At 37.2% G+C, this 22,002-nt stretch overlaps 2 protein-coding genes across 6 annotated transcripts in view; both read right to left on the bottom strand.

Annotated features, from left to right (window-relative positions):
* Positions 1–22,002, bottom strand: part of LOC146482904 (tetratricopeptide repeat protein 28-like) — a 234,347-nt gene that overhangs the window by 25,121 nt on the left and 187,224 nt on the right. The gene's annotated exons all lie outside the window — the stretch shown is intronic.
* LOC146482909 (uncharacterized) overlaps positions 452–22,002 on the bottom strand; it is a 63,985-nt gene continuing 42,434 nt past the window's right edge. For 2 of the 5 annotated variants that reach the window (XM_085106537.1, XM_085106539.1), the window contains exons 3-5: positions 6,353–6,437; positions 3,024–5,947; positions 452–2,332 (exon numbers count right to left, since the gene is read on the bottom strand). In XM_085106537.1, the coding sequence (XP_084962663.1) occupies positions 3,033–5,888 (2,856 nt within the window). In that variant the 5' untranslated portion in view covers positions 5,889–5,947; positions 6,353–6,437 and the 3' untranslated portion in view covers positions 452–2,332; positions 3,024–3,032. Of the gene's footprint in view, positions 2,333–3,023; positions 7,430–22,002 lie in introns of those variants that run through there. The other 3 variants (XM_085106535.1, XM_085106536.1, XM_085106534.1) reach the window with 2 other exon arrangements.

Below are 22,002 nucleotides of genomic sequence, written 5' to 3'. Positions count from 1 at the left end.
TATTTGTATCGGATGGGACCATTAAAATAATGGTTCAATTTTTTTTACAAATAACCCTTCTAGGAAACAAAAACTAGGGTCAATCATTTTTGTCTGGAGATGGCTCAGATGGAAATGGATTGAAACTTAAAAAAAAAAAACTGACCAATCTTTTGAAGTTCCTCGTGTGAATTTAAAACTGATTGTATTCTATTATCACGCGGAGAAATCATTTCAAACTTTCCTCCCGCTGCTCTAAGAGCGATTTCATGAGGTTCTTTGTGAAATATTTGAGCTGTTTTGGCCAACATGCATCAAAATCTCCGCGACGGTTCCCCCTCAGCTTAAAATAAATGAAATAAAATATTTGGATTCTACTGTTCTCAAACCAAACACGTTTTACAGATTTCACTTTTTTAATGTTAATGTTTACAACAGTCTCACTTATTATATTCGCTACACTTATTGTTCTATAATGGGGCGGTTTACACGATACTGGATAGACTTTCATTCCCTTACGACTTGAACACTTGCTGACATCGTATTAACAAAAGCCGTTTTGATGAAGCTGTAAGTTTCATTTTGTAACGAAATCTTCAAACTTAATCGGAAATATGTAACAAACAGTCATGTCACGTTTACATGACCCCAGAATGGGTTTTCGTACAAAAATTAAGATTCCTTATCCGGTAAAAATTTTGGGTTGAAATCACATCGTTTTTACTCAGTGACATTGAACGATACTATGGAAACGAATCCACCGGTTTGAAAGTCGTTCAGGTATCATGTAAACACAACTAGCTTACTTACTGACTTTATAGAGCAGTTTTCAATTGAGTACGTGTCAAACGCAAAGTAAGTACTCTAACCAATCAGAACAGACGTAAACAGTCCGGTGAACCAATCAGAATTCGAAGCAAATACATGTAACCTGTAACCTTGGCCAAGCGCGGGAAAACCTGTGATATCAAGGCACGATTGGCTTTGGCTTTGCTTCCCATTGGTTGAGAAAGTGCCGCGAGTTTTGATAACGAATCAGAAAACATAGTAAAGCAAAACCAAAGCAAACGCGAAATTACTTCGACACCAAATTGAAGAATGCTCTATACCTACTTATTTGCCTAGTTACTTACATATATACATAAAAGGATCTGCGCAAGGTTGTTTAAAGGACTATTGCGCCAATTTAGAATTGACGTCTTCTCTGAACGGAAAAAAGCCTGTAATAAAAACATTATCTTATGTTTGACTTTAGAAAAAAAATAATTCCACGATGAAAATAAGAGGACCACTCGATTATGGCATCTTGTGAAAAACAAAAAAGCAATGAATTCTTTTTGACAAAAACCAAGCGTATTTCTTAACTTGTTCTCTCAAAATTAATGGGATTTCAAACAACCGAGCCCTGATCAGCTCAATGATAATAATTGCGTCATAATTCTTCTGAGCCTATTTAGCCGGTCAAAGCTAACTGCATCACTTGTTGTTGTTATTCAAACACAAATTACTGAGTTTTTGAGTCTTCGCCCTCTTGTAATCAGGTTTCTATGAGTTAACTCGCAGTCTTAGACTGTTAAAATCGATTTCTTGGTTTTTTGCGCTCTTTCTAACTTTGTAAACACACGAGGATGTTAGAGACTGTCCTTAGTTATGACAAGCACAATTTTGCGGCTAAGATAATCGTATTTTAAGAAAAGAACACGCAATTTCTACCACTTGGAGAAAATCATATTTACATGGGAAACTGAAAACACTCTGACAAACGTCATTTTTTAAAAATCAAAGTTCTTGCTTCTAAGTATGGGTAGATAAACCGTTAAATTTGGCCTAAGTAGCCACATTTCTTCTGAATTAACATTTAAGTAATGATTTGTTCTCAATATTGTCTGATAACGAGTAATGACATAAAAAATTTATGAAATGACATCAAAATATCTTAACAATGTTGGTATGTTATTTGTTATGCAGCTATAAAAAATTAAATGTAACGTCAAATTCATGTGTGCAGTTTTCTTAACGTTACATCGAAAAGAGAAAAATTACATTTTGAATACTTCATAACGTGAAGTGCCATTTTGGAAAATGCGCACTAAAAACAAGCCTGTACATGTCCTTCTCTCCAGATATATTACAAACCACAAAAGCAAAGGCTTAATGAAGTAACTTCATTTTGTTTCCCTTTCATTTGTTACTGATTTACTGCTTTTCTTTTTTTTTTTCCGGCCATTACATCTAAGATATTTACACTACATACAAGTTCCCGTGATAGTTTGCATCACACCAAATGGATGTCATCAATGGATCAGTCAGACTCTCTTAGTAGTCCTCTCTTGTCTAGAGTGTGATGACACTTCTGCCAACCAAAAAAAATGTGAGGGATTAGTTTCGCTTGAGGCTCTAAATTTAGAAGTTTGCGGAGTTCAGGGGAAGCGCTTAATTTTTTTTTGTTTGCCAGAAAATAAAAAAGAAAGGAAGAGACAAAAACGAACAAAATTGAAAACACTCCCCACGAAGCCGACGACATATTTTAAGCAACACATTAATAATTTCCCTTAATTAACGAGACTCCTGGTGCCTCAAATGAAAACAACGTTATACGGAAGTTTGACTTCCATTAAGGTCATTAAGTTCATAAAGTTCAAAGGTACCATTGTTAAAAATCTGAGGGAAAATGGTAACATTCGTTCTTTATCTCAAACGGTTGAAACATTATCTAGTGCGAGAACAGGAGATCAAAATAGTGGGGAACGCAATTTTATTTACGTTGCTTTTTATTTTCTGAACGCCTGGAAAAGGCTAGTGTAAGAAAAGTAAGACATTTTTGCATGGTACCAAGGAAACACGAAAACGAACATCTCATGGCATCCTTTCAGTTAAAGCTATCCCCTCGTTTTAATAAACAGCAGAAGGCTTGGTTATTGAAATAATATTTAGACAGATTTTGCAACTATTCCTCTGGCAACAATTCATCTTTCTTTGCAGTTAGCTGTCCTTGTTTATCATAAAATTACTTCTGTTTAAAGTTAAACACAAACTAAACTTACCATTCTGTTTCATTTCCTTTCTCCAAATTCAAACGTCACGTCATCACCAATCAGCACAAATGGAGCCCAGTACTTCAAGTCACGGAACTGCTCTGACTCGCGCAGGGATTTCACAGCCTGGTGAAGAGCCACACTCGCGCTTTTTCCTTCCGCCAGGTGTTGGTAGAAGTGTTTCATGAACTCCATGGTGGCCTCGTCATCAATGGCCCAGAGTGACACCAGAACAGAGCGAGCACCAGCACACAAGAAAGCCCGTGCGATACCAACCACGCCCTCAGACTTGACTTCTCCCCGGCCACTGTGACAGCAGCTAAGCACAACGAGTCTTGCTCGCAGACGAACGGCTTGTATATCTGACATTGTTAATATGTAGCATTCTTTCCCAGGGACGCGAGATGTCCAGCCTGGGTTTGGGGCCAACAGAATTTCTCCAGTTTCAGCTCTCCCGTGTGCGGCAATGTGCACCAAAGCCACCGACTCGAATCTTTTCATCACTTCGTCTTTAGTCGCATCTCGTCCGGTGAGAGGTGTGGTCTTCAGAAGTTTTCCAATCATCTCCACTTCCTTTCTGGCGAATGGAAGCTGCTTCCAAATGGGCTTACCAAACACGTTGGTAACTTCTTCCAAACATGGATCTCCCACGAGCAACGCCCCACTCCTACTGTGAAAGTCCTCGGGCGCATCTGCGATCAGTCGTAAAGCGGTCAACGAGGGAACGATGGTGATCCTGATTGATTCAATAAGCGCAGAGTAAGGAGCCAGCAAAAATGGACCATCTGGAACAAGGAGTAACTGGTCACCTTCGAGCAAGTCTGCAATGGGGCCAATAATAACATCATACAGCTGGCGCAAAGAATTGACAGAGGAGGTCGGTGATCGGTCTGTTTCCTCAGCAGCTTCTCTGTTGGACGGAGGGTCATCACATACTTCATCCATTGACCGATCCTCGCACATTACCTGAGCACCTACAGCAATGTCTCTCAAAGTAGCATCTATTAGCAACTTGCAACTATCAGGTTCTATTTCCTTTTGCTTAAAGAGAATCTCTTTCCCTCTTCGCAGCAACCAAAAACTGATCGCATTTTCATCAAGTGCAACAAAAACTATTTCTGTAGTTAAATTGTTTAATATACAGGTAATTGTCTCCTTAGGTTCAGGTAAAGCGGACGGTGATGAGTCGACTCCATACTTTTCTTTTAAAACATCGATCAAGGCCTGTGCTCGTCCTTGCTCAGCAGAATACAAAGCCTCGTCAGTCTCTCCAGTCTTCACAAGAGTACTCCATAACGAAGTGTACGCACACTGGTGGAGATTACGAAAGCTTATTTTCCACATATCTTTTGACTGTAGAAGAGCTCTTATGTCATCAAAGGTTTTTACGCTCGATCGATAACAATCAAGTGCCTCACTCAAAGAACCCTCCCATTCATAATTATGACCTAATAAATGGCATGATTCTGCCTCGTGAAACTTATCCCCTAACTCTTTAGCAATACTAAGGCTTTGTTTGTGATACTCTACTGCTACTTTAAAATTACCTAGTCGGGAATACACATTGCCCAATCTGTCATAAGTAATTCCCTCTGCACCCCTGTTACCCGATTCTTTCGATATAACAAGACTTTGTTTCGTGTACTCCATGGATTGTTCAAAATCACCCAAGCGTAAAAGAACTGCACCCAGCTTTCTAAAAGCGGACCCCTCATTATCCCTGTCCCCAATTTCTTGAGCGATACTCAGACTATGTTCCCAACACTCAAAGGCCTGTTTAAAATCAAGCATACTGTAATAAGCATTGCCCAGGTTGCCATACGCTCCTCCCTCCCCATCCCTGTCCCCTAATTCTTTAGCAATATTAAGATGTAGTTTGTGATACACAGCGGCTTGTTTAAAATTACCCATACTGTAATAAGCATTGCCCAGGTTGCCATACGCTCCTCCCTCCCCATCCCTGTCCCCTAATTCTTTAGCTATATTAAGATATAGTTTGTGATACTCTGCAGCTTGTTTAAAATTACCCATACTGTGATAAGCATTGCCCAGGTTGCCATACGCTCTTCCCTCCCCATCCCTGTCCCCTAATTCTTTAGCAATAGTAAGATCTAGTTCGTGATACTCTGCGGCTTGTTTAAAATTACCCATACTGTCATAAGCATTGCCCAGGTTTCCATACGCTCTTCCCTCCCCATCCCTGTCCCCTAATTCTTTAGCAATACTAAGATGTAGTTCGTGATACTCTGCGGCTTGTTTAAAATTACCCATACTGTCATAAGCATTGCCCAGGTTTCCATACGCTCTTCCCTCCCCATCCCTGTCCCCTAATTCTTTAGCAATACTAAGATGTAGTTCGTGATACTCTGCGGCTTGTTTAAAATTACCCAGACCGCGATAAGCAATGCCCAAGTTGCCATACGCTCCTCCCTCCCCATCCCTGTTCCTTAATTCTTTAGCAATATTAAGATCTAGTTTGTGATACTCTATGGCTTGCTTAAAATTGCACTGGCTGTTGTAGACCACGCCCAGATTGAAACAGGCTATTGCCTCCCAAGCCCTGTTCCTTAATTCTTTAGCAATACTAAGATGTAGTTTGTGGCACTCTATGGCTTTTTGGAAATCACGCAGACGGTGATAAGCACCGCCCAGATTGCAATACGCTTTTCCCTCCCTAGACCTGTTCCCTAATTCTTTAGCAATACTAAGATGTAGCTTTTGATACTCTATGACTTGTTTAAAATTACCCTGACTGTAATAAACATCAGCCAGTTTAGAGTAGGTATTTCCCTCCCACTCTCTATCGCCCAATTTTTTAGCAATGTTAAGCTCTTGCATATGCTTCACTATATCTTCTGACTCGCTCTCCGCCATTTAGTTAGACGATGACCGGAGATCCTATCAAATGTGCTTTGGTTTCACCAAGGACGTTCCTAGAAAAAGACAAAGTTTGAGAACTTTCCCATTTGTACTTAATTTCTCTGACTCTGATATCTTTCGCACATAAATTTTCACTGACAGACACGGAATTCCTGTAAAAGGGCTTGATGCAAGCTGCATTTCTCTTTTGTCCGTTTTGTTGAAAGGATAATTACAGAACCATGTTCTGTTGTTTCAATTCGTTTAACGTATCTGTGGCAACTTCAAGTTCAAGGGCGAAGAGACATCAAGTAAAATTAAGTAAAGTTCAAAAGAAATGCCTTGTTGGAAATTACTTGTTTTGCAAGACCCTAGACTCGGCCGCCTTAGAAACTAGGAACTGAGCGGGTAGTTAACATGACGTCATTTGAGGAATTGAGGAAGTTGGTCTTATTACATGGCACGTGCAAATGCCTTACCGGCAGGCTGTACCGTTCACTGCTTCTCTAGATCGGGGATTCTTGGAGTCAGTTCCATCAGACTCAGTAAACAGGAATGATGACTCTGTAAATAAGTTATTTACAGACATACAATTACAACGGCAACAGACATACAATTACAAACCTAAAGGACGGACTTTTGTTGATCAAGTAATTTTTAAGTAGTAGAATTTTTAGCACAGAAAGTTTTGAAGTTGAAGACATCCATGCTTAATGGGTAATTTCTAGTTTGCCGAATCAAGGACCATCAGGGAACGATATGTTATACCACAGACCAAGCATTTTACTCGATACCAATTGCTTCCATTATTGCACAAAACAGCAGCTACTACACTGAGTCAATTCCCTCATAACTGAATACTTCTCGACAGGGACCATTTTGTAAATAACCGTTTTGTTTCCCAGTCAAATACTGTTTCAAAAACTCTCTTGTTAGCGACCTCGTGAGGGACCATTTTGTAAATAACCATTTTGTTCCTCAGTAAAATACTGTTTCAAGGATTCTCTCGTAAGTGACCAATGCTAAAATTCCTTTAGCGACCGTGGCCACTTTCGAGGCCAAAAAAATTTGACAAATTCTTTTGTTTTGTGTTGCGGGAAACCTACAACCTACAAAAAGTTACGAAATCCTCGCGTTACTTAGATTTCACTAAAGTTAATTTTCTAATAACGCCGACAGATTTTTTACACAACTGAAAAAAAAACGGCTACTGTTAGATTATGGTCACATGGTAACTTCAACAGTTGTATGAGATTCTTCCAACTCATTTAAACAGTGATGATAGAGACGGAAGACGGATGACAACAGTTAAGATTCTCCTTTACCAGTCCCGGCAGTGTGAACAGTAAAGCGGGATCCGTTTTGATCTTAGTTACGAGTCAGTATTACCGAGTTCACAGATTATCAGGGCTGCGACGAGTTGTCCTCTGCAGTCGCGAAAGTCACCATGATGTTCTTGTCGATTGAGAACACAGAAACAATCGAGCATTCTGGATTTCATGAAGAAGCTATATAACGCCACGAAGAAACCAGATGTATAGAATTTCATATGTGACCGATTCTAATTGGAAGTTTTGTTTGGGCAAACTGATTCTAAGTGATTTAACAAAGAACACATTTCGAAGAGCAACGTGCATCTGAGTTTGTTTAAAAAAACAAAAAATGAAGAAGCGAGTAGCGTACTGTAGTACTAGGGATGAGTACAACATTTGTGAGACTCTGATCTTAATTCGGCTGACTCAGAAACTATGGTAACTCGTTGGGTGAGTTAGAGAGGCTGCAAATTAAATTGCAGTGGAACATAATTTGAGGATTTTTGGAGTTATACAGTGAAAAGCGTAGACTAAAGCAGCGGATCTTAAACAAAGTACACAAATAATACGTGAATAGTTTGCATCTCTTATCTGCTTATGTGCAAAGGAACGATTACTTAAGCTGCGCGTATCTGATACTAAGCCGTGATGACTTACCGTTGACTGCTTTCCCAAATCGATCCTTCTTGGAGTCAATTCCAACCAACTTAGTACACTGAAATGACGATTCTGCAAGCAAATAAGCAATTTAATGAAAAACAAATAAACAAGTTACTCGTCTTGTAACATGGTTTCCAAAATCACATTAAATTGGCGACGCAAGGGCCGTGTGGAGATAAACATTTTACCGAAGGTAGTGAGTGTAGATTGCACGTTATTCACAACGATCGTAATCTCTTTGAAAAATTAACGTTTAACAGCTACCAAGGAATGACAGAATCTCAAAATTGCCAGGTTGTAACTTACCTCTTGCTTAAAAGTTCACTTTAATTAAATCAAAACTGCGCGACATTCGTTAAGTCCAGAACAAATTCGAGGATTATACATGAGGACGCGTCTTTTTATAGCATAACGGCGGAAGTCTTCTATATTTTTGGGTTTCTTTTTAGCTTTATTTTTAGATTTCAAGCAATAACTATAATTGCGTCACCGAGTTCAGAAACAGAAAGTTCAAATACTGAATTCGCAGCTAGTAAGAAATTACTCACCTCGAAAATCAACGAAAGAGTGTGCTTTATTCCTCGTGAATTGACGTTTAACAAACAAAATCAACAAAGGAGTGGCTGTAGATTCGTTTTCAAGTTTTAGTATTTTGGGTGTTTCTTTTTTTTCTCGTTTGCGAGCTCTATACTTCGTTTTCGAATGTAATGCTTCCCTGTTTGTAGGCCTGAGCTAATCATTCAAAAATCACTCCCTTTCACGTCTGGTCAACGACACATCCCTGCAAGTGGCCGCGCCACGAATCTAGCGAAACATCAGACACGAGTGTTTTACTGGAAAATACACCACTGGTACAAAAAAATAAATACGAAACTACATCCGGGACCCGAGAGGTGTATTTTCCATATCCTCACTAGTGAGGATATTGATGATGTCATTTTCCGCTCTTTTTTGTAGTTTGTGAAAACAGTCGGTGAAAAATGGCGAGCGATAGATGTGTCTATATAATAAAAAAGAGGATATTGAACGGAGGTGCGAAGATAAGAATTTTATTTTCTTTTGTTAGAAACAATATTTTACTCACTCGCTGCGCTCGTTCGTAAAAAGTTGTTTTTACCATTCGAAAATAAAATTCATATCTTTGCGTCGCCGTGTAATATTCTCTATTTATCCATTCATGGACAAATGGTCTGTTTACAAAGAGAGGGAATAACCCTAGGGGAAAATGTGTGATGTTTGTCAACCAGCTAAAATAAATGATTATTTTGTTTTCGAACTTCAAGTTGTTTTCGAATTCCATGTACTTCGCTTTCTGGTATCTGAAATGAAACCACGTATGAGAGCCTGTTCTGACTCATGATCATTCTTGGACAGTTATATGATGATCTAATCGCGCCAAAAGCTGGCACTAACAAGATATGCTGCTGCTGCTTTTTCTCTTGTTTTTACTTCCTTTCACATTTTTAAAACTTTTTTGCCCAGGAGAGGGGGAGGGGGGGGGGGGGGGGCTCCACTATGTAAGCTGTATCAGTATGTGCATGCGGCCCCAAAGGGTATGATGTTTGAGCCGTTTTGGTCTGAAAGAGGGTAGAAATTTTAACCATTGTGCTCTGAAAGTTTAAAAACGGGTATGGATTTTACAGAAACGGGAATGGATTCTAGAAACCATTTTAGAGGCCAGCACACCCGGTTGTTCAAAGAGTGGACAACTCTCTCCAGTGGATAAATTTAATTGCTATCCAGCAGATAAAATGTACATCAACCAATACATTTTATTCGCTGCGTAAAGTTACCAGTTCTTAGAACAGGCTGGGCCTTGTCTGAAAAATGGTATCGGAGGATATCATAATTTGGTTTGGAGAAAAGAGCCTTATAAGACCCCCCCCCCCCCCCCCCCCCTTACTACCACCACCACAAAAATTCCGAGGGCTATACTCCAACGGTTTAGTTAAGGGAATAAGCAACCAAAACATACTAAAGAAGCGACGTACTTTAATTCGCCAGGAGCGCTTTTTGATCAGAAACGTTCATAGTCGAAACTCATTCTCATGCCACGAATCTAACTCACAAAAAAAAAAGAGGTGTTTGGAGATCAAGGGTTTTTTTTTTCAATTATTCGAGGCGTTTAAATTGAAGATGACAGCTCTTCTACCCTACGGGGTCCCCTGCTGGGCAGTCTTTTGAACCTTCGTTTATTTTGGTCAACGGAGACTCGAAGCCCAGAAAGTGAAAGAAATTCTAACAAGGGCTGCTGCCATCAGGCCATTTTCGAGTTGCTAAGCTGAGCTTTTCATGTGAAAATTATATATGTTTGAAAAAATAATTTTTTTTATTAAAATTTGTACACGAAGCCTCGCTTTCATAATGACGTTTAAAGTAACTCGGAAATGACCTATTGTCTGTCTATTGTTAAAATTTGAAAATGTTGTTAGATTCAAGATCTGCTCACTGGCATTTAAATTATATAACAATCCATCAACTGTTCCAGCAATCTTCCACAGTATTTTAATTCCTACAACATGTTATTCTCTCTTGTATTAGGCTCTATAAACATTTCTTACATTTTGTAATATCCCAATTAATAAAGCTCAGTGTCATTTCTTTGTTTACTTAAAAGTAGGTGGTGGTCACTTAGAAAGCCTTTGCTACTTTGACCACCACACACATTTTATAATCTGTACTGTAATTATTTTATCTTGTAATCATCTGTTGTAACAATACTTTTCTTTCTATGTTAATTTTATGTAAATAGTGTGAAATAAATTAACCTTGAACCTTGTCTTGACAAAAACAACAACAACGACAAACATGTAACTGACCACTAGTTAGTTCGCACTGACCGTCCAAATGTTTTGGCAATGAAGTCAGTGACGAAGTCACATAAATCTCTTCATTTGTAACTGCTTTTTTCCCAAACTAGGAAACTGAAATTAGGGATGTTTTTAGCAGGTTACATTGAATGCAGATGATATGGTAACTTTTTAATCTCAAAAATGACAGAAACTTGTTTATCAATGTTTATGTATTTGTTTATACCATTATTACAGTTTCCATCGATAGAGAGTGCATAGTAGTAATGATCGATTTAGGATTATAACTGAAGAAAAATGGAATCTAAAAAAATTCTTCTTAATTTCTTCCCTCTGTCTTCTAGCTAGAATTGACCCAGTGAAGCCGTAAACTTCCCTAAATAACTTTCAAACCACGCTCAAAATTCTTAGATGTGTGTTTAAACGTTTGCAAGTTTCCATAAATGTCTTTGTTTCTTGGGGTTTTGTATTGGAGCTGTTGGAATTTGTCAGATAGCCTGCGTGTCTGGTGCTATAAAGAAGAGGGGAGGGGATAGGGAATCAGGCACGCGCGAGAAGCGAGGGGAGTGCAAACGCTCACGCGCGCGCCGTTCCAAGCAATTCGCGCGCGTGTCTGTTTTCCCTTTCTCTTAAGGTGGGGGTAAATGTAAATTTGAACGGAATTTTAAGAGGTTTAAAGAAGGGATAAAAGAAAGAAAATGTTTTTTTGAACAACAACAGGCAGTTGATACCTACGCAAGAACACCTCAGGTTGCTAGTGGACTAACTTGGCTTCCGTCTATTAATTATTAACTACAAATTCTAATTTTAAAACTTCACTAAATCTTCAATTTTTCTTATTTTTCTTAATTATACCAATCCTGTTAGAAAAACTATCTCCTTCCAAATATACCCAAAAATCAACCAAAAATTCACAAAACACCCCACAACATAGATTCACGGGATTAGCACAGAGTTTTTTGGATTGCTTGAAACGTGAACGAGATATTTTCATTAAACCGATTTTAAGTGGCATGAAAACGGCTTTCAGGTTTACCCCCGCCTTAACAGCGCCTGCTAAACTGGCTAAATGATTTACACCTTTAAATAGATCTCTCCAAAAAAAGACAGTGCTGAATAGTTTTCATTTAAATCTGCTTCACAATAGACATGGGTTTTCCCCTCTTCAGTCAACTGGAAACCGTTCATACTAACAAGCCTTCGTTTTCGATCTGGAATATTTCGGTTTGTACCCAAGACATATTTTGGCGGTGGAACGCAGAGACAATAAGTCAATCTCCCAGGCTGCATCCATCATAGTAGTCGTTCCAAGTACGATTAGGCTAACCCAGGATAAGCATTAATGACTGGTTTATGAAAGTTGACAAATAAAAAAAATGGTCTACAGTTCCGCAAATCTTGGAGACATTCAAGATTTTCTCCACGGACTCAAAAGTTAGAACCACCATGTACGGTACCAAACAGTATCACTGGAAACCAAAAGTGCTGCTCAGTAGCTTTCATTTGAATGGTCATACTTTAGGATTTCAGTATAGAGGTAGCTGAACTGGTCTAAACAGGCTAAAAGATTAAAAATTGAAGATTTTAAATTCAATTCTGACAAAATGTTCCTTCCTAAGTAGAACTGCGATTCTTGACTTTTATTTCAAGATAACTCTTCCATATAAGAGCCTTTCTATGGGTGTTTCTGAAGAAATCGAGGACGCGAAGATCACCGCGTAAAAAACGAAGATCTTAAGATTGAAGCGAAAATCTGAAAATTGACTAAAATTTGCGTGATTAAATTGAACACTCAGATATAAAACTGTCAAAACTCGTAAACACTACAGAAAATATCTCTTATTTCTGAATTTTGGCATTTGACCACATTTCTGTGTGTTAAAATCAGTGGGGTTGACAGACCTGCGCGACTCCCACTGTGTGTCTGTGGTGTTGATAAAGGCCTTTTCAGCTTTGGTTTTACAAGTAATTCTGTAAGCGATTTTCCTTTTTCATAAGAGAATCTTCTCTTTAGATCAAAATGTGATGCGACCGCTCTCTGATGGTGTTTGTCTTGATTGTGAGGGGGAATTCTCAAATATACTAAATGGAGGGTTTCATACTGATCACTAAGAGCCGTAAGGATTAGGTTTTGATATGCCATTGTGTATGCTAGCTCTGTGGCATTTGTTAAGGCTCATCGGCTTGGATTGACTTCAAGATTTTAGGTAGCGCTAAATAAATGTTATCTTTAAAGATACAGGATCTGTGGATTTCTTAACTCGTGAATTAATGCTTCTGCTATTGTATCTCGCTGCGTGAAGATTTCACGGATATGACTGTCTAACAGATCCTTGTCTTTACAAACCTTATCATTGTTGTCTCTTGCTTTCGAGAGCTCTAGATCGTTTTCACTCACGTGACCAAATCCTTGACTACCGTTGCTACGCCGCCATATTGGTGTACCAAAATTGTAAACAAACTAGTAGCGGCGCTTGCGAAGAACATCGTTTTGTGTCTGATTGTTGGCTGTGGCAGGAAAACTGGACGAGATAAAAGGATATACTTTGCAAGGGTGCCTTCCATCGTTACAAATCAAGGTGAAAAAGCTGAAGAATTGTCAGAGGGGAGAAGATCACGCTGGATTTCAGTGATAAGTCATAACGACCTCAACGAAGAGATCTTAGAGCACGATCGTGTTTGCGAAAAGCACTTCGTTTCAGAAAGAGCGGCTTAAAGCTGGAATAACTTTAATATTGACTTTGTTCCAACATTACTTTTGGGACACAAGAAAGTTTCGCTTGTGACTACGCGTAACCTAATTTTCGTTAAATTACACACCGGAAAAATTTAATGACTTGTGCGCGCTAAGTCAAAACTCAAAAACTAAAAATCGTATGAAAAAGCCTAAACTTTTGTTGAATTCGGATTAGAATACACTATCTATTAAGAAAAAAGTAGCACCATACCACAAATAATAGGAGAGATAGAGGCAAATGAATACACACGCTTGTGAACGCGTAGCACAATTTGCGTTAAATTACACGCCGGAAAATTTCAATTACTTGTAAGCGCAAAGTCAAAACTTGAAAACTATAAATTGTATGGATAAGATTAAACTATTGCTGAATTACGAAAACAATACACTGTGATTTAAAAAAAAGTAGCAGCATAGAACAAATAATAAGAGAGATACAGGCAAATGAATGCAACAGCTTGTGAACACGTAACTGAATTTTCGTTCAATTACACGCCGGAAAAATTCAATTACTTATGCGCGCAACGTCAAAAACTCAAAAAATATATATTGTATGGATAAGATTAAACTATTGCTGAATTTGGAAAACAATACAATGTGAATTAAAAAAAGTAGCCGCATAGGTCAAATAATGTGAGAGATAGAGGCAAATGAATGCAAACTGCTTGTCAACGCGTAAGTCAATTTTCGTTAAATTACACACATGAAGAATTCAATTGCTTGTGCGCGCTAAGTTAAAACTAAAAAACTATATATTGTATGAAGAAACTTAAACTTTCGCTGAATTCTGATTAAAATACACTATGCATTAAAAGAAAAGTAGCACCATAGCAAAAATAATAAGAGAGATAAAAACAAATAAATGAAACAGCTTGTGAACGCGTAGCGCAAATTGCGTTAAATTACACGCCGGAAAATTTCAATTACTTGTGCGCGCAACGTCAAAACTCAAAATTTATAAATTGTATGGATAAGATTAAACTATTGCTGAATTTAGAAAACAATACAATATAAATTTAAAAAAAAGTAGCCGCATAGGTCAAATAATGTGAGAGATAGAGGCAAATAAATGCAAAAGCTTGTAAACGCGTAAGTCAATTTTCGTTAAATTACACACCGGAAAAATTCAATTGCTTGTGCGCGCTAAGATGAAACTCAAAAACTATATATTGTATGAAAAAGCTTAAACTTTCGTTGAATTTGGATTAAAATACGCTATGCATAAAAAGAAAAGTAGCACCATAGCACAAATAATAAAAGAGATACAGGCAAATGAATGCAAACTGCTTGTCAACGCGTAGCGCAATTTGCGTTAAATTACACACGGCCGGAAATATTCATTTGCTTGTACGCGCTAAGTTAAAACTCAAAAACTATAAATCGTATGAAGAAGCATAAACCTTTGTTGAATTCGGATTAGAATACACTGTCCATTAAAAGAAAAGTAGCACCATAGCAAAAAAAATAAAAGAGATACGGGCAAATGAATGCAACAGCTTGTTAACGCGTAGCGCAATTTGCGTTAAATTACGCGCCGGAAAATTTCAATTACTTGTGCGCGCAACGTCAAAACTCAAAATTTATAAATTGTATGGATAAGATTAAACAATTGCTGAATTTAGAAAACAATACAATATAAATTTAAAAAAAAGTAGCCGCATAGGTCAAATAATGTGAGAGATAGAGGCAAATAAATGCAAAAGCTTGTAAACGCGTAAGTCAATTTTCGTTAAATTACACACCGGAAAAATTCAATTGCTTGTGCGCGCTAAGATAAAACTCAAAAACTATATATTGTATGAAAAAGCTTAAACTTTCGTTGAATTTGGATTAAAATACGCTATGCATTAAAAGAAAAGTAGCACCATAGCACAAATAATAAGAGAGATAGAGGCAAATGAATGCAACAGCTTGTGAACGCGTAGCGCAATTTGCGTTAAATTACACATCGGAAATATTCATTTGCTTGTACGCGCTAAGTTAAAACTCAAAAACTATAAATCGTATGAAGAAGCATAAACCTTCGATGAATTCGGATTAGAATACACTGTCCATTAAAAGAAAAGTAGCACCATAGCAAAAAAAATAAAAGAGATACGGGCAAATGAATGCAACAGCTTGTTAACGCGTAGCGCAATTTGCGTTAAATTACGCGCCGGAAAATTTCAATTACTTGTACGCGCAACGTCAAAACTTGAAAACTATAAATTGTATGGATAAGATTAAACTATTGCTGAATTACGAAAACAATACACTGTGATTTAAAAAAAAGTAGCAGCATAGAACAAATAATAAGAGAGATACAGGCAAATGAATGCAACAGCTTGTGAACACGTAACTGAATTTTCGTTCAATTACACGCCGGAAAAATTCAATTACTTATGCGCGCAACGTCAAAAACTCAAAAAATATATATTGTATGGATAAGATTAAACTATTGCTGAATTTGGAAAACAATACAATGTGAATTAAAAAAAGTAGCCGCATAGGTCAAATAATGTGAGAGATAGAGGCAAATGAATGCAAACTGCTTGTCAACGCGTAAGTCAATTTTCGTTAAATTACACACCGGAAGAATTCAATTGCTTGTGCGCGCTAAGTTAAAACTAAAAAACTATATATTGTATGAAGAAACTTAAACTTTCGCTGAATTCTGATTAAAATACACTATGCATTAAAAGAAAAGTAGCACCATAGCAAAAATAATAAGAGAGATAAAAACAAATAAATGAAACAGCTTGTGAACGCGCAGCGCAAATTGCGTTAAATTACACACCGGAAATATTCATTTGCTTGTACGCGCTAAGTTAAAACTCAAAAACTATAAATCGTATGAAGAAGCATAAACCTTCGTTGAATTCGGATTAGAATACACTGTCCATTAAGAGAAAAGTAGCACCATAGCAAAAAAAATAAAAGAGATACGGGCAAATGAATGCAACAGCTTGTTAACGCGTAGCGCAAATTGCGTTAAATTACGCGCCGGAAATTTTCAATTACTTGTGCGCGCAACGTCAAAACTCAAAATTTATAAATTGTATGGATAAGATTAAACAATTGCTGAATTTAGAAAACAATACAATATAAATTTAAAAAAAAGTAGCCGCATAGGTCAAATAATGTGAGAGATAGAGGCAAATAAATGCAAAAGCTTGTAAACGCGTAAGTCAATTTCCGTTAAATTACACACCGGAAAAATTCAATTGCTTGTGCGCGCTAAGATAAAACTCAAAAACTATATATTGTATGAAAAAGCTTAAACTTTCGTTGAATTTGGATTAGAATACGCTATTCATTAGAAAAAAATAGCAAGATAGCACAAATAAGGAGAGAGATAGAGGCAAATGAATGCAGCCGCTTGTGAACGAGTAAGTCATTTTGCGCTAAATTACACCCCAGAAATATTCAATGACTTGTGCGCTCTAAGTCAAAACTCAAACACTTTAAATTGTATGAAGAAGCTTAAACTTTCGTTGAATTTGGCTTGGAATACACTATCCATTAAAAAAAAATAGCACCAAATCACAAATAATAAAAGAGATACAGGTAAATGAATGCAACAGCTTGTGAACGCGTAGCGCAATTTGCGTTAAATTACACGCCGGAAAATTTCAATTACTTGTGCGCGCAACGTCAAAACTCAAAAACTATAAATTGTACGGATGAGATTACACTATTGCTGAATTTGGAAAACAATACACTGTGAATTAAAAAAATTAGCACCATAGCACAAATAATGAAAGAGGTAAAGGCAAATGAATGCAACCGCTTGTAAACGCGTAACCCAAATTTTAGTTAAATTACACACCGGAAATATTCAATGACTTGTGCGCGCTAAGTCAAAATTAAAAAAAAAAACTATAAATCGTATGAAGAAGCTTTAACTTTCAATGAATTCGGATTAGAATACACCATGCATTAAAAGAAAAGTAGCACCACATCACAAATAATAAGAGAGATACAGGCAAATGAATGCAACAGCTTGTGAACGCGTAACGCAATTTGCGTTATATTCGGGTTATATTACACGTCGGAAAATTTTAATTACTTGTGCGCGCAACGTCAAAACTCAAAAACTATAAATCGTATGGAAAAGATTAAACTCTCGTTGAATTTCGTAAACAATGCGCTGTGGATTGAAAAAAAAAAAAAAGAAGCAGCATAGGAAAAATAGTAAGAGAGATACAGGCAAATGAATGCAACAGCTTGTGAACGCGTGACTGAATTTTCGTTCAATTACACGCCGGAAAAATTCAATTACTTGTGCGCGCAACGTCAAAACTCAAAAACTATAAATTGTATGGATAAGATTAAAGTATTGCTGATCGCTGTGGATTAAAGAAAAAGTAGCCGCATAGGTCAAATATTGTGAGAGAAAGAGGCAAATGAATGCAAAAGCTTGTCAACGCGTAAGTCAATTTTCGTTAAATTACACACGTATGAAAAAGCTTAAACTTTTGTTGAATTCGGATTAGAATACACTATCCATTAAAAAAAAAGTAGCACTATAGCACAAATAATAAGAGAGATAGAGGCAAATGAATGCAACAGCTTGGTACACTGTGAGCAACGTCAAAACTCAAAAACTATAAATCGCATGGAAAAGATTAAACAATCGCTGAATTCGGAAAAGAATACACTGTGGATCAAAAAAAAAAGGTAGCTGCAGATGTCAAATAATGAGTGTAGAAGCTTGTCTCCAAAACGAGAAAACACAAGATATCTGTGGATTCGACCGGAGGTAAACAGTCAGGCTGAAAGTGCTTCCCCCTCGATCAACACTAGATCGATTCCGATTGTGGATATTTTCTGCAAATATCGATCTCTGACCGGCAAATCCAGCTTCTTTGCATTTTCAGAAATCGGAAAAGAATAGGCAACCTTCGAATTATCCTCGGAGCTTGATTCGCTTTTGTTTAAATCCATTTTTACTAGTGGGGATAATCAATTGCAGTTGTGACCTTTTTTTTTTAAATAATTTTATTATACAATACTTTCCTTACATTTACAATACTTACAATACAGTACAATATTGACATGCCAATAGAAGACTATGTTAGAAACTATTTAGTTAGATTAATTACCAAGAATTACAGTACTTTAAGTAATATCTGACAGTTTACATGTACCTTTTACAAAACAGTTCTACTAAACGTTACACTACTAATAAAGACAAAAATTAAGAGAAACAGCACTAACAGATACGCTATTACTTAATAAGAGTAAGAAAAAAACAATTACACCAAAACTGGAACATCAAGGAAAAAGAAACTAAAGGGCCAAGAAATATAGGATTAATTATTATTATTATTATTATTATTATTATTATTATTATTATTATTTATTATTATTATTTTTTTTTTGTTAAAGGAGAACCTTCAAATTATTCAAGTATAATCGTCTATTTTATGGGTTGTTTAAAGGAAAGATTGAGGAGTTATAATGACTGAAGTATTTGGTGCCACTTTTGCTGGAAAGCGTTTTGTGTTCCTGTAACAATAGAAACATGTTTTTCTACTTTTAAATTACATCTAACTTGATTAAGATATTCAATTAACGATGGTTTAACGTCCTTGTATTTGCAGGAGTAAATATAATATCTGCCAAGAAGTAAACAATGATTCAATAAGGAGGCGTTTTTATCTCCTTTAAGACCTAAACAATGGCTTAACGTTAAAACTTGTGAGGCTGGAATTAAATCAGCGGAAACGAAAAATACTTCAACACTATTCCAAAAGGCCTGTGTGATCGGGCACTCCCAGAAAAGATGAAGCAATGTTTTCTGTGCTGTTTGACGGAAGCAACAGAGATTTGTTTCCGAAAGTTCAATTTTATACAAAAATGAATTTGTAGCGGTTTTCCCATGGAGAAATTTGAACTGGAAGTTCCTTAGTTTCGTACTAACTGTACATAACCTAGGCAGTAGATAAATTGACTCCCAGTCCAAATTCTCCACGTTTTCAATTTGATAGTCCCTTAACCATTTCTTTTGGCTCCTTTCAGGGCGAGTACATTTTTTATTGATGAGGATTTTGTAGGCTGCCTGTCTTGGTTTATTTGTTGAGTTTAGTATGTGGAGTACATTTTCTTGAATTTTTTTATCTGGCGATGTCAATTTTAAAGAACTCATAGCACTCCTGATTGCCGAAGTTACTCCACAGAATTCGAGGAAGGAAACAGGAAGGCAAAACTTGTCTTTAAAAGAGCTGTAAGTTATAAGCCTTGAATCGCTTGTCATCAAATCATTGACTTTTAGCAACCCCGCATTGACCCATTGTTTATAGAAGATACTCTTGGCTGCGATTCTGATCAACGAGTTATTCCAAATATGGCCAGCACTAAATTCAGCTAGGGAGGCAAAGGAATCCTTATAGTTTAAGTCTGCCCACAACTCAATAAGTTCTTGGGTGAAAGCATCTTTTATATTGAGATTTTGGGCATCTTTTGGTGACAAGTTACCGAGAAAAACCAACTTTCCGCCTACCTTAGACAAATGAAACTCGAAAAAGCGCTTCCATTTAGATTTAGAGTCATTTGAAAGATATTTAAGTATCCATGATATTTTTAAAGCCTTATTAAATTCCATTTTGTCTAACATTTTTTGACCACCATCTTGGTAACCTGCTATCATTTCAGTCCGCTTAATTTGGCGCCCTTGTAATCCCAAAGGAATTTGAAAAGAAGGTCATTTATCTCTTTCAATGATTTTGAGCACGACGTAGTTGACGACATCACATAAACAAGTTGTGACGCAGCAAGAGCCTTGATAACTGCAATTTTACCGATCAAGGTTAATCTCTTGTTTCCCCAATTATTTAAAATTTCGCCTACCTTATGAACTTTCTCTTCATAATTTAACTTCTTACTTTCTTCGTAATTAATGCAGAACCAAACACCTAAAGCTCTAACCTTGCTATCCGCCCATTTCAGATTTTTATCAGAGCATGAAATTTGGTTTGACCCTTTCTTGGAGCCAATCCATAGAGCTTCAGTCTTTTCACAATTTACTCGTAAACCTGAAACCTCACCGAATTTTTCCAATATATAAAATGAGCGCTGAAGCGAATTTTGATTACCATCCAAAATCAGCGTGGTGTCATCTGCATATTGACTAAGCTTACATTCAGTGCTGCCTACTGTGATTCCTTTAACCTCATTGTCTTTGCGAATTGTAGTTGCTAACACCTCTGCGCACAAGATAAAAATGTAAGGCGAGAGGGGACAGCCCTGCCTTACACCTCGACCCAATTCAAAGAAACCTGTCGACCAACCATTATTTATAACACAGCTTTGAATATCACAATAAAACAGATTTATCCACTTTATAAAGGAAGAACCGAAACCAAAATGATGGAATGTTTTCTCGATAAATGCCCATTCGATAGTATCGAAGGCTTTCTCAAAGTCAACAAAGAGAAGTAGCCCGGGAATGTTCTTTGACTCTGTGTATGAGATGACATTATTAATCAAGCAAATGTTTTCTGCAATGGAGCGCCCTTTCAAGAAGCCAGTTTGGTTGTTATCTACTAAATTTTCCAAAACAACCTTAAGTCGAGAGGCAATCACCTTGGAAGCAATTTTGTAGTCACAGTTTAATAATGTAATGGGTCTCCAGTTTTTTAGTTCTTGTAGAGACTTGTCTTTCTTGGGTATCAAAGAAATGATACCCCTTCTTTGCGTTATAGCAAGCTTACCCTTCTGATGACTTTTGTTAAGGCAACTTACGAGGAAAGGAGAGACATCCCCCCAGAACACTGTATAAAATTCTGCTGGGAGGCCGTCCGTTCCACGCGATTTGTCGGATTCCATTGATTTTAGAGCCTCGAAGCATTCTTTTTCAGTCATCAGTCCTTCGCATTTTTGCTTATTGATCTCATTAAGTGTAGGGTGTTCCTGACTAAAAAACAGATCGTCAGGAGATGTCACTGCGGTGTTTTTTGAAGCGTAAAGCGTACTATAACAGCAATTGCACTCTTCTAAAATATCTAAGTCGTTCGTAACATATGAACCGTTACTCGCCTTAATCTGCATTATTGTTTTCCTCCTACAATGCCTGTTCTCTAAATTCAAGAAATATTTGCTATTTTTCTCACCTTCATTGTACCATCTGGCCTTAGATCTAATTATGGCCCCTTTTGGTTTGTACTGCATGATACTCTCCAATTCATTTTTCTTCAATCTTATCTGTTCCTCAAGAACTTCTTTATCATTGTTCACATCCTGTTCCAATTGCCTTTCTAGGGCGGCTAACTCCCGTTCAGTGTTTGCCTCTTTATTTTTCATCTTCATCATTTTTAGCTTTGGAATATTTCATTGAGGCATCTCTAATTTCAAGTTTCAACATTTCCCACAGCAACACTTCATCGACTCCTTCATCGTTTTCGTATTGGCTGACTGTTTCGGTGATTGTCGATTTGATAGCATTCACATAATCAACTTCACTCAAAAGCGCGCAATTCAATTTCCAGAAACCTGGTCCTCTGGGATTTGAATGATAGTTGATGTCAATTTTACACATCGAATGGTCGGTTTTGTACCCAGGAAGAATATCAGCATTTGAGATTCTTCCCGCGATACTTAAGCTAACCAAAAAGAAATCTAAACGACAA

Source organism: Pavona decussata, unplaced genomic scaffold (genome assembly GCF_977016875.1).
Source record: "Pavona decussata unplaced genomic scaffold, jaPavDecu1.1 SCAFFOLD_41, whole genome shotgun sequence".
Taxonomy (NCBI): domain Eukaryota; kingdom Metazoa; phylum Cnidaria; class Anthozoa; order Scleractinia; family Agariciidae; genus Pavona; species Pavona decussata.
Note: the sequence above shows the minus strand (reverse complement) of the source record. Positions and strands in the feature narration are given on the sequence as shown.